The 13,319-nt window shown below is 23.9% G+C and overlaps 2 protein-coding genes and 1 pseudogene across 2 annotated transcripts, besides 1 other annotated feature; all 3 read left to right on the top strand.

The window, feature by feature from the left end:
* Positions 1 to 1,961: 1,961 nt before the first annotated feature.
* Positions 1,962 to 3,115, top strand: PY17X_1402100 (PIR protein; the record flags this gene model as incomplete). Its single annotated transcript, XM_022957390.1, has 3 exons — positions 1,962 to 1,976; positions 2,098 to 2,961; positions 3,050 to 3,115. The coding sequence occupies 3 exons, from the start codon at positions 1,962 to 1,964 to the stop codon at positions 3,113 to 3,115; spliced, it is 945 nt and encodes a 314-aa protein (XP_022812790.1).
* Positions 3,116 to 6,264: 3,149 nt separating this feature from the next.
* Positions 6,265 to 9,956, top strand: PY17X_1402000 (annotated as a pseudogene).
* Positions 6,265 to 9,956: a sequence feature (YIR protein, pseudogene;~PIR protein, pseudogene).
* A 1,811-nt stretch (positions 9,957 to 11,767) lies between these two features.
* On the top strand, positions 11,768 to 12,983 carry PY17X_1401900 (PIR protein; the record flags this gene model as incomplete). Its single annotated transcript, XM_022957389.1, has 3 exons — positions 11,768 to 11,782; positions 11,919 to 12,827; positions 12,918 to 12,983. The coding sequence occupies 3 exons, from the start codon at positions 11,768 to 11,770 to the stop codon at positions 12,981 to 12,983; spliced, it is 990 nt and encodes a 329-aa protein (XP_022812789.1).
* Positions 12,984 to 13,319: the final 336 nt, after the last annotated feature.

Raw genomic sequence — 13,319 nt, 5'->3', positions numbered from 1 at the left:
TCATAATTGCATATTATATAAAACTCGTTACTCAGGGAGTACATTGAATTATGCATGACACAATATATTTCTTTATTTGATGGAAATTTTATTAGTAAAACTTATTATTTGTATCATATTATTTCAATTTAAATAATGTTATCCAACTGAACTATATAATAATCTTATATATGAGGCTATAACATATAATTCTATTCATTTGGAACAATTGTCTATATTATAATATGGCTTCAAATTAATGCATATATTTTTAAGATTAATTAAACATATTACCAATATAGATGCATATAATACCGATCGATAATCGACAATATAACATTATCTATTAAAGATTGTTATGATTCTAGCATTTTTTGAAGTTTTAATTGTAGTTACAGTTCTCTTTTTGTATTAAAATTAATTTGTATTAATAGAAGCCGTTTTATATACATTAATTCATTTACTATAAAGGTGTAATATTAGATTAATAACTATTCATTTTTAAATTTTAAAGATTTGAAGTATATATAAGTTATATTTTAAAATAGTTAAAAGAGAAAATATAAGTATATTAATAAAGTTTAATATTATATTTTGTTCTAATAATTATAAATTATATTATAGTTATGATGCGTTAATATTATATGCCTATACATATAATCTAGTAAAATGATCTACCAATAACTAATATTGAAATATTGTTATATTGTGAAACCTTCATATAATTAAATATTAATTTTATCGAAAAGACATAATAATACATTATATATTTGTTAATGATCCAATTGGGGATTGTAGTTTTATATTATAAAAATTTGGTAAATGGAAAAAAAGTTAAAGATTCAATTAACGTTAAATGTTTTTTTATTATTTCATATTATATTATCATTGTTTTATCATAGAATTAATAAAATATAGAATTTTTAATAAATCATTTGAATGCATATACATTGATAACTATGGTAGTAGAATATATAATATAAAAAACAACTATGTAGAACATTTAGAAAATATTTATCTAAATTGATATATTAAAAGAGCAAATATATCTTCTCTCTCTCCTCTTAAAGGGGAATATAACAACCTAATTACGCATAGTTTTCTATTATACTTTAAAATATTATTAATATATATTTATATGTTAATATTTGCTAAGTATTATTTTAAAATCAATCTACATTTAAAGACTTATTTAAGCTTATAAATACGGGTTCAGTTCTAATTGTTGTTTAAAGAATGGAAAATATGGCAAAATATATTGTGTAATTACCCAATAGGATATAGTTCTAAATTTAAGTATATAGGAATAAAAATAAGGTTATTTAATGGATTAAATTTCTTTTTAAATTCATCTATATTAATTACAAATAATATAAATTTATATAGTTTGCATAGAAAATGGAACAATGCAACTTAATTTGAAAATACTATAATTTTAATAAAAAAATTGTATATATTATAAGAAACAAGTATATAAGTATTTAATCTATATTATTAAATAACTATTTATATACTTTTAATGATTCTAATAATAATAACTTTCTTAATTTGTTAAATTTGTGCAGTATTTGAGTTTTAGGACGTTGTTTATGTTCTATATTAAAGCATATGTATATATTTTTTAAATTCATTATAAAATTCCTTAATATTTTATAATAAAATTATGTAGAATGATATTAGTATAATGATTTTATGAATAAGTTGTATTATATATACATCTGATCAAATATGTATTAAACCAACCACAATTTAAGGCAATTTAGCAAATGTCAATAAAAGTAAATATAATATTCCTTTATTAATATTATTGTATTATTATTTCATATTAATTTTAAGATATTATTAAAAATTTCAATGTGTTTAATACGATAAATCTGATGTAAAGGACTCATTTACAGAATATATTTTGTCAGTATATATATTTTATATAAAAATACCATGATGCAGATTAACCTACAAATCAAAAATGAAATTATATTATAATGGCTACAAGTCTGGTATATTTTTTTTTAACAATATTTAATTTTATTGCATTATTTGATAATTTGTTATTTATATATTACTAATAAATTTAATTTTAATGACACTTTATTAAATATGTTTAAAATTGCTTCATAGTGCCAACAGTTTGATACTTTAAGGAAGATTTTTCGCGATGAATTGGATGGTTCTGGAAAATATGATTTTGAAAATGGAAAATTTAAGAAATATTGTCCTAAAGAAAAATGCGATGCTGATACCGATATAGTTAACGCTGGATGTTTATGGTTATTTAGTACATTTTTCGATAAATATGGTGTTTTACATTATGAAGATATTTATAAGGATATGGTTGTATGTATTATGATATGGTTAAGTTATAAATTAAGCCTAAAGTCATATGACGGAATCAACACATTAAATGATTTTTATTCTAATTATATAGAAAATAACGAAAAGTACACTCAAGAAAGAAATATTGATTCAGATTATGACAGTTATAAGGAAATAATAGATGAAATAAAGGACTATATGAATATTAATATTAGTCATATGTCTAAATTTTATGAATTACTTAAATTCTTGTGTAATATGAATACTGCTTATACGAAAGATAAAAGTAACGATTTTTCAAAATATGTTAAGAACTTTGTTGATGAATATGAAAAACTCCTTAATGATAATATTAAAGACAGTTCATACAGTAAAGTGTTACTTGTTTTATCCAATTATTATAATAATTTTGTAAATAACAGAGCTATTCATAATACACAAATGAAACTTCTTCCATTACCAACACAAAAAACAGCCAAAAATGTCGGTGCAGAAGGTTCTAATAAAACTAAATTAGATAGCCCCTCGATTAAAACAAATCAATCAGATACTGTAACAACAACCCCGAGTTCTAACACCACATTATCAGGCTCATCACTAGTAAATAAATTAATTCCATTTTTATCGATAATTGTTGGAATAGCAATTTTGTTGGGAATTTCTTATAAGGTAAATAATAAGGGATTAAAAAAAACAAATTATTATATATATGCAAACGTTAAAAAACAACCGTACGCTTCTTAACATTTTATATTAGTATTCGTTATTTGGATTTCGGAAACGAACTCAAAAACAACATTTAAGAGAAAATCTAAAAAAATAAAGTAAATAGATCATTAATATATTATTCGAAGAGTAATGATTATTCCAGGAATAGTAATAATGATTAATATATGTTGCGAAATTGTCTATTTTAAAATATGTAATTTTTTATCATAAATTTTGCATAATTTTTTATCACAATTTTTGCATAATTTTTATAAAGTTTTTATGTTATGTGTTAGGGTTAAGTATTATATTGCATTTAATTTTTTATAATTTTGAATAATTTGATAACATTTATTAGTTTAAGGAATTGTTTTAAATATATATAGGAAATAAGTTATTAAAAATATGTATAGGATCTGTTAGAGTTATTAATATTTATATTAAGTCTAAATATGTAAGAAAAAATAAGAATGAAGATTACTATGAAAAAGAACGAATACAGTAATATATTTTTAATAATTATAATAATTTCATTTCATGTTAATATAACTTAATGGTAAATGTGTTGAACTATGTCTTTTTGTATTTTATTGTTAATTTGGGGTTAATGATTTATGGGGAAATTGATCAAATATTGGAATTGACTTGGTCCAAGAAGAAAACGGTAATTTAAATAATTACAACATTTAATATGAGAAACTAAGAAGGGTTTGAAAGAAAATAATTTATTATGATTTCCTCCCTCAATGACACCTAACCGAATGATAAATGGAGTGATGTAGGAATGGATTTGAATGAAATAAAATTATAAAATGCTATTTGGAGGAAATATATATAAGGGAGAGAAGTTAAGTTACGTTAAAGGTACATTTATTTTAATACATATTATTTTATGATTTAGTATAATATTTAACAAATATTTGGCCACTGGAAAATATTATATTTTTGGCGATTTTTACGGTAGTGTTTATGTTAGTATTTATGAGTTGGGGAAGAAGTAAAAGTAAGGAAAAAACATGAAAAAGGTCGTAAATTGAGTCGATGAGAAAATGGGATTATTAAATATATAGAAAGTTATGGAGGTCGATCCTGTACATTTATTAATTTATTTTTTTTGTTAATTTTTTTTGCTAATTTTTTTGTTTATAAAATAAAAGACGATTATTTATATTATAAATTTAATTAATAATTTTTTTTTTCGAAGTTACACATTTAACATTAACTTACATTTTATTAGTTAATGCTTTGTTTCGATTGGGATTTAATTTTATATTATTCATACAATAATTAATACTTTCATAATTGATATATAAGTATATATTACGAAGCACATAATTTATCTAAGACATAATACATTTTATAATAGTTAAAATGAACATATATAAGTGTGTTTTATAATACATTTCGTTAGTAAATTTCCTAGTAACTCCCAAAAGTTATGTATATAAAATTATGTTATTATTATAAAAGCTATAAATATAAATGAACAAAATACTGCATCAATAACTTGACACTGGAATATTTTTAGATTATGTCAACATCATATATATATTATATAAAAGTATATTTATAGAGTTTACATGTTCTAATTAATTTCTTTTGACTAATAATATTTTTTGTTATTATACATATATAAATTAATAAATATGTATTATAAACATTTCGTTTTACGGAGAAGCTATATATGTTTTAAAATATTTTATTATAAAATTATGAAATAAGTAAACTTTTTACATAGATTTAAAGTATTTCTATTGCGTGTAATGATAAGCTTTTTGTAATATACAATGTTGTAGAATGAATAACAATAATAACATATTAATATTCTACTAAATAGTAACAAATATATTATGATTATTTAATTCGATTACATGGATATACAGTAGTTATATATATTGTTAAAGATATAAGATTAAAATTGTATGCATACAAGGATCATATGGAATATAATAACTTTTATTTAATTAAGCTTTAATATGGTGATATTAGTATTAACATTATCAAAAAATATATTATTAATTCTATTAATAATTATATGCTTTTCCTTAAAATGACAATTTTCCTATTTTAAATATAATTTTGTTAGAAAATGTACAATATATAATATTTTCTTAGGTCATGATGAGAAATTTACACAAGGAAATGTGTACACATGCTATATTGTTTTCCAAATTAATTAATTATTAAACTAATATATTAATAAATTATAAAATTAATAAAATAATTGGTTTAAAGTAAAATGTATGAAAATAATTTCATTTACTTAATTTTATATATTATAATAAGTTTTCTTATTTGTTAATAGTTAAAATAATGGAGAGTGTAATATACAACTATTATTATAAATCGGATTTATATACTGTGCTTTATTTAAGTTTATAATTACCTCGATTAATCCAATTATATATTATTTATTTTTATCAAATTCTGTAAAGATGCATAAAATACCACTCGAAATTATTCATTAAATGAATTAGTGTGTAAAGGAATATTAGGTCAAAAACAAAGTTATTGCACATTATGAAAAATGGTTTTAATTAATATGGATAAATTAAACAGATATAGAAAAGATGTATAATATATTTATAAAAATAATTAATACTAAATCAATATTTAAGTATTATAATTTAAATAAAAATGTGTATTATATTTACTAGAGATAATACTAAAAGATATAATATGCCTTACAAAATAATAACGAATATCAATAAATTATATTGAATAATGAGATACAAATACATTTTTATTAATTATAGTAATAAATTATTTCTTATTTTTTTATATATTTACAGTTATATAAGATTGGAACCACTTTGTTAAAACTAATATATAATATATCTTTGTTCCCATCTGTAAACCTACAAATATAATGATATATATTATTATATAAAAATGGACATCATTTATTATTATTCCGAGATTACATATACTTGTGTAATGAATATCAATTTTGAATGAAAATAGTGATATTATGCGCATGATCAAACCTTTCAAAAAAATGAAAAATTTAGAAGGTTTATCTAAACTACCATAAAAATAAATATAAGTTATTCCCCATACACTACTGTATTATATACTAATTTAATATTAATAATATGATTATCTACAGACAATTTTATATAGAAAGACACGTAATTGTATAACTTATTTTGGCATAGTATATAAGTTTTATATAAAAATGATATGATACCATTTAACATGCAGATTAAAAACAAAATTCGATCACAATGCCTAAGGACATGGTAAATACATTATTTTTAAATAGAAACAATCACCTTAAATTTTATATGATATATTGGTTGTATATTATTATTAAACTTTATTTTAATAATTTTTTCATTAATACATATTTTTATTAAATTTTGTAAAAATTTTCTTAGTGTATGACATTTTACAAAGTTAATCGTCTTTTTAATAAAGAAAAATTTGATTTGAATATAATAAATTCGAAAGATGGACCTTTTATTCGGTATTGTCCTTATCATAGAGAATCAGAAAAATATGAATGTAAGAACGTTTATGATGGAGTTAACGCTCTGTCTATGCATTTATTTACTGAATTGCACAATCTTCCTGTAGATAAAATGAAAATGAAAAGTAGACATAAGCAATATACTGAATACATTATGATGTGGATATGTTATAAATTATTTCAGACAGACGATTATAATTACTCAACTTTATTCCATTTTTATAAAAAATATTTAACGAACGCATTTATAAATTATGATCATATGGGGAAAATATATAAAAACAGGTATTTGAAGGATGCCAGCATTGAATATATGAGTCGATTATATGAGTTATTGAATGAAATATGTAATATCACTTTGAAATATTCAAGAAATGCTCTCAATATTGATCAAACTATTATAGATTCTACAAAAATTTATGATATGCATCAAAAACTTTATAATGATATTAAAGAATGTGATACATATGTTTATTTATTAAATAATTTAAAAACAGAATATGAAAATTTTAAAAAATCGCTTACTAAAAAATCACGACGTCGTCATCTTAATAGTGCACTATATGCTAATCTAAAGATCTTATTACTACAAGGGAGCTAGATGAAACATATAAACCTGGATTTAATAGCGATGGATGCATAAAAGCACATTCAAATGTTAAGAAAAAATTCCCCAATCCTACGCCAAAAGTTCCAAAAACTCCAACACATACAAAAGATCAAAAAGATCAAAAACCTAAATCATCACATTCTGAACAAAATATACCATCTAAACCACCTACAACAATTACAAAGCCTGTACAAAATGGTGTTTCACAATCGCCAAAACCTTCAGAAGTGCCATCACCGCCACAGCCTTCATACCAACCAAAGGATAATCAACCCAAAGCACCATTAGCACCTACGCGAGAACCAGCACCACCACCAAATATTCCAACATCTTCAGAAAACCGTATTAAATTACCAAAAACTCAAATAAAAGGATCAAATCATAAACATGGATCAGACGGTTCTAACATAGATCCAAGGGTGCCATTTAATATTGGAGAGAATAAAAGGGGTATTAGTGGTGATAATAGAGGTTCGAGTAGTGGAAACATAAACCCTGGTGGTGAAGAAAATGATAAGGGTCCAGGGAATAGAATTGGAGATTCACCAAGTATAACTTCCAATGACATTGATAGATCACGGAATAAACATGTTATATCAAACATGACTAGAAGCAAAGAATACCCTAAAGGGGGTAAACAACGAAATCTAGGGAATGACATAGGAAGTAAATCGAATCGATCAAGGGATTCAAGGGGTCCAATCAATCCAAACGGCCAAATCAATACAAACACCCATCTCTTACCTTCAGGTACCAACCGTGAAAATCCAAATGATGGATCGCCTGATGGACGAAAAGGTTCAAATGTTGGGCCAGGAACTACAGATAGCAAGTCATTAAATACGGGCGGTGGAAAAGATGGTCATGGAAGTCATGGAAGTCAAGGAAGTCATGGAGGATTAGAAGGATCAGGAGGTTTAAATGGTGGGGCATTAAATACAGATGGTAGACAAGATGGTCGTTAAGGAGGTTCAGGTAGTGGGACAGATGGTGATCAAAGAAGTCCAAAAGAATCAGGAAGCTCAGGTAGTGGGACAGAACCTGCTAATGATTTTCAAGGAGGTCAAGGTGGATCAAAAGCTGATCATAGCGGACCAACAGGTAATCAAGGTGGACCAACAAGTAATCAAGGTGGACCAAAAGATAGTCACAATGGACCAAAAGATGGTCAAGGAGGATCAGAAGGATCAAAAGATTTGGGAGGTGGATCAAGCAGTGAGCCAGGTAAATTAGGTAATAAACAAGATGGATCAGGTAATGATCAAGATCCCCCAGATAATGCTCCAGAAAAAAAAGAACCTCAAAATACACCAGGGAAACCTCTTGAAACTGAACCATTCTCTTTGAATATCATATTCAACGGCATGGAAAAAATAAATAACACTTTCAAGTTTTATGAAAGATATAAGGAAAAAATTATACATATTTCTAATGACATCCATGATGTATATAATACAACTTTAGATAATATAAAAACTGGTTTTGATAAATCTATTAATTTTTTTAATGAAATTATTGAGAATATAAATATCGATTCTAAAAAAGTAGAAAACTCTGATCATTCAGACGATAAAAAACCTGGAGCAGACGGCACAGGGGACAAATTACCAACACCTGACGATCCACCAACACTTGATAATCCACCAACACTTGATAATCCACCAACACTTGATAATCCACCAACACTTGATAATCCACCAACACTTGATAATCCACCAACACTTGATAATCCACCAACACTTGATAATCCACCAACACTTGATAATCCACCAACACTTGATAATCCACCAACACTTGATAATCCACCAACACTTGATAATCCACCAACACTTGATAATCCACCAACGCCTCCTCAAGAAGACCCAGATAAAAAATATCAACATCAAACAGATCACCATCAAACAGATCAAGATAAAACAGATCAAAATCAAGAAGGTCCGATTAAAAGTCCACTTAAAGAAGGTCAGCCTCAAGAAGGTTCACCTCAAGGAGGTCCACTTAAAGAAGATCCGCTTAAAGGAGGTTCGCCTAAAGGAGATTCGCCTCAAGGAAGTTTGCCCCAAGGAAGTTCGCCTCAAGGAAGTCCACATCAAGAAAGTCCGCATCAAGGAAGTCCGCATCAAGGAAATCCGCATCAAGGAAGTACGCCTAAAGATATTCCTAAAGAAAAACAATCTCAAACTTCACTACTACCAAGTTCTAAGGAACAAACTGGAACAACGCAATTGTCTCAGGACCCATCTACAAACAAACATTCTGATAAAAACGATCACAGAGAACCTCAAAAAACAGTTCCAGCTCCGGTCTCAGTTCCAGTAATTAAACCAAGAAATACAGTAACCGAAACAAAAGGAAATGGAACAATCGGAATATATATTAATGTACTCAAAAAATACAAACCAATTGGAATTGCAATTATGGTTCTTTTAATTCCCATTACTTTATTAATTGTGTACAAGGTAAACAAAAGAAAATTATGAATTATACATTTTTAAAAATATTTCCCCACTAAAATATTATATATTTTTCATAATTTTATGTTAGTATTTTTCATCTGGATGGAAAAAGGAATTGAAGAGAAAAAAAAACATGAAAAAGGTTATAAATTTGTTTGGTGTAAATAAAAAGACAAAAACAGTTATAAACTCAACTTATGGAAAAAAACAAGTGGAAATAATTATAAATTCATCTGCTCCAAAAAAAGAGATTAACAAATTAAAAAAATTAAAAAAATCTATAAATTCCGTTTATGGGAAAAAATCTCCATTATTAAATATATACAAACTTATGCAGGCCGATCCTGCACCATTTATTAGTTTATTTTTTTTGTTAATTTTTTTTGTTTATAAAAGAAAAAAAGATTCTTTGGAATGATAAATTTAATTAATGTCTTATATTTTTTGTAAAATAACCAAAGCTCAGATGTTTATGCCTCTGACTTTAAAATTCAATATAAATATAAAAATAATAAATAAGTAAATTCGTTTATTACTATTATTATTGTTATAGATAAATAAACTCATAAGTATAATCATAAAATATATTTATGTGTAATATTATAATATATATATGTATTTTAATAATATATATAAAACGATGTTGTTTAACTGATTCATTTGGTTTCCATTATAAGAATAACAGTAATTATTAATATAATGGATGACTAAAAAATATATATTTTATAAAATCATTTATTATTGAAAAAATTCATAATATTTTTTTTTAAAAACATAATAATTTCCCCCCTCCTAAACCCTTGTTATATGCACACACAATTGTTTGTTATGCATATTCAATAAAAAAAGTATAAAATTGGATATTTCCTATAATTAACAATTATATTATTGAAATAACAAATCAATAACATATAACAATGCATTATAAAGGTATCAATATTATATTCTTGTTAGAGATCCAATTTGGGATATGTGATTTTATATTTAAAAAGTGGATAAAGAAAAAGTTAAAATTACAATTAATGTTAAATATATTTTTATTATTCTATATTGGCATGTATTATATTATTGTGTTTAATGAATCATCATTTTGTAATATAAATTAGCATGGTTTTATCGTATAATTAATAAAATATGGAATTTTTAATAAATTATTTGGATATATATACATTGATAACTATAATAATAAAATATATAAGATAAAAATGAACAATGTAGAACATTTAACGAATATTTATATAAATTTATATATTAAAAGAGCAAATATATCTGATCCTTCTCATCTTAAAGGGCAATATACCAATATAATTAAACATAATTTTATATATACTTTAAAACTTGCATAAATACTTATTTATGTGTTAATATTTAATATATACTAAATATTATTTTAAAAATAATATGCATTTAAGGGCTTATTTAAGCTCAAAATAGCATAATAAAAACGGGTTCAGTGTTAATTGTTGTTTTAAAGAATGGAAATGATGGGAAAATATATAATAAAATTACCCAACAGAGAATACTTCTAAATTGGAATATGTAGGAATAAAAATAAAGTTATTGGACTTATTAAAATGGGTTATGAATTTATCTTTATTCATTAAAAACAATATAAATTTATGTAATTTGCATATAAAATGGAACAATACAACTTATTTTGTAAGTGTTATAATTTTAGAAAAGACTATATTATATATTATAAGAAACAAGTATATAGTATGTAATATACTTTTAAAAATTACTATTTATATACTTTTAAGGATTATAGTAATAATAAAATTTTTATTTTTTAAAATTATATAGGATTTAAGTTTTTTAAGGATAACCATTAAAACATATGATATAAATATATTCCTTTTCTATGCTCAAGTATACTTTAAATTCATTATAACATATATTAATTTTTATAATAAAGTTATACCAGATGTTAGTAAGAATATAATTTTTTGTACAAAATGCATTATATCTATATTTAATCAAAAATGTATTAATCAACCCTCTATTTAAGGTAATTTAGCTAATTGTCATAAAAAGGAATGTAACTTTTCTTTAGTAATAATATTATTTTATTATCCTATACTAATTTAATTATTGAAAAACATATAATATATTTAACTACAGACAGTTGTTATTTATAGGGTTAAAGTATTTGCGTCACATATTAGGGGAGCATGTATAAAACAGGATGCTTTTATTCAATTTATAAATCAAAAATAAAATTCCATTATAATGGATAACCGAATAGTATATGCATTTTTTAATAATAATAATTTCCTTTACATTTTATGATATTGTATTATATATAAATATCATTAAACTTTATTTTATAAGAGTTTCATTAACGTATATTTTTATTATACTTTTTTAAATGTTTTATTAGTGTGGAAGGTTTGATTTATTGAGAAAATATTTACCCGATGACTTAAACTCTACAAGTAAAGATATTAATAGATTAGGGGATGCTAAAAATTATTGCTCTAATGGAAAATCAGAAGAAGCAGAATGTAAGACTGAGGTCGATAAAATAAATGCTGGATTTATATGGTTGTTCGAGCAAAATATTATTAATAGGATTACTGGTTTTAGTGATTCTAAAGATCCTAGTGGTAAAAAGCATAAAGTGTTTATTATATACATTATGTTATGGTTAAATTTTAAATTGAATCAAAAGAAGCATGCAGAAATCACAGAATTTAATGATTTTTATAATAAATATATAGAAGATAATACGAATTATACTAAATGTAAAAAAAAAATTAATAATGATAATTATGGGGATTGTAGTAGTTCATTAAAAAAGAACACGGGATATACGAATTTTAAGGAGTTCATAGATGAAAACAAATGTTTGATGGATATTGGTATTAATGATGTGTCTAATTTTTATGATGCCTTTAAATCATTATGCAACATGTATACTGAACTTAATGCAAACGAAAAAACATCTAAGAAATATTTAGATTGTGCTAAAGAATTTGTTGAAAAATATAAAAAACTGCTTAATAATAATGATATTGATACTGAAGATAGTCCATATTATCAAGTATTTTCTACATTATCAAATGATTATAACAATTTTAAAAGTTATTGTAATAAACATAAGGTTAATTGTGACGATATTCCACCCCTTCCAGAGAAAAAAACAACACAAAATCCTGTACAAAGTTTTCAATCGAATTCTGAACCGAGTTCTGAAGTTATATCACCAAGTTCGTCGATAACAAACAAATTAATTATAGTTTTATCGATATTTGGTGCAATAGCATTTTTTTTAGGAATTTCTTATAAGGTAAATAATTAGGAATTTATAAAATATTTACGTGATTACTTATATTCAATTATTAAAAAATATATAATGGGTTTACCATTTTTATATTAGTATTCATTATTTGGATTTCGGAAGCGATCTCAAAAACAACATTTAAGAGAAAAGATAAAAAAATAAAGAAGAAAATGGATCATTAATATATGATTCGGAGATTAATAATGATTGATATATTTTAAGAATATGTCTATTGGTAATAAATAATTTTTGAACGTAATTTTTGCATAACTTTTATGTTGTGGGTAGGGTTGTCATCATGGGACCCATATTGGGGTTCGGGTTAAGTATTATATTACATTTAATTTTGTACAATTTGGACAGTAATTAGATATATATACTATACCTGTATGTTTAATATCGAGATAAAGTAAAAATGTGCACCCCCAAGGGGTACTTCCATTAATATTAAAAGGGATATATCACATTTTTTCATAAGATATAATATATATAATTGAG

Source organism: Plasmodium yoelii (assembly GCF_900002385.2).
Source record: "Plasmodium yoelii strain 17X genome assembly, chromosome: 14".
NCBI classification, from domain to species: Eukaryota; Apicomplexa; class Aconoidasida; order Haemosporida; family Plasmodiidae; genus Plasmodium; species Plasmodium yoelii.
Note: the sequence above shows the minus strand (reverse complement) of the source record. Positions and strands in the feature narration are given on the sequence as shown.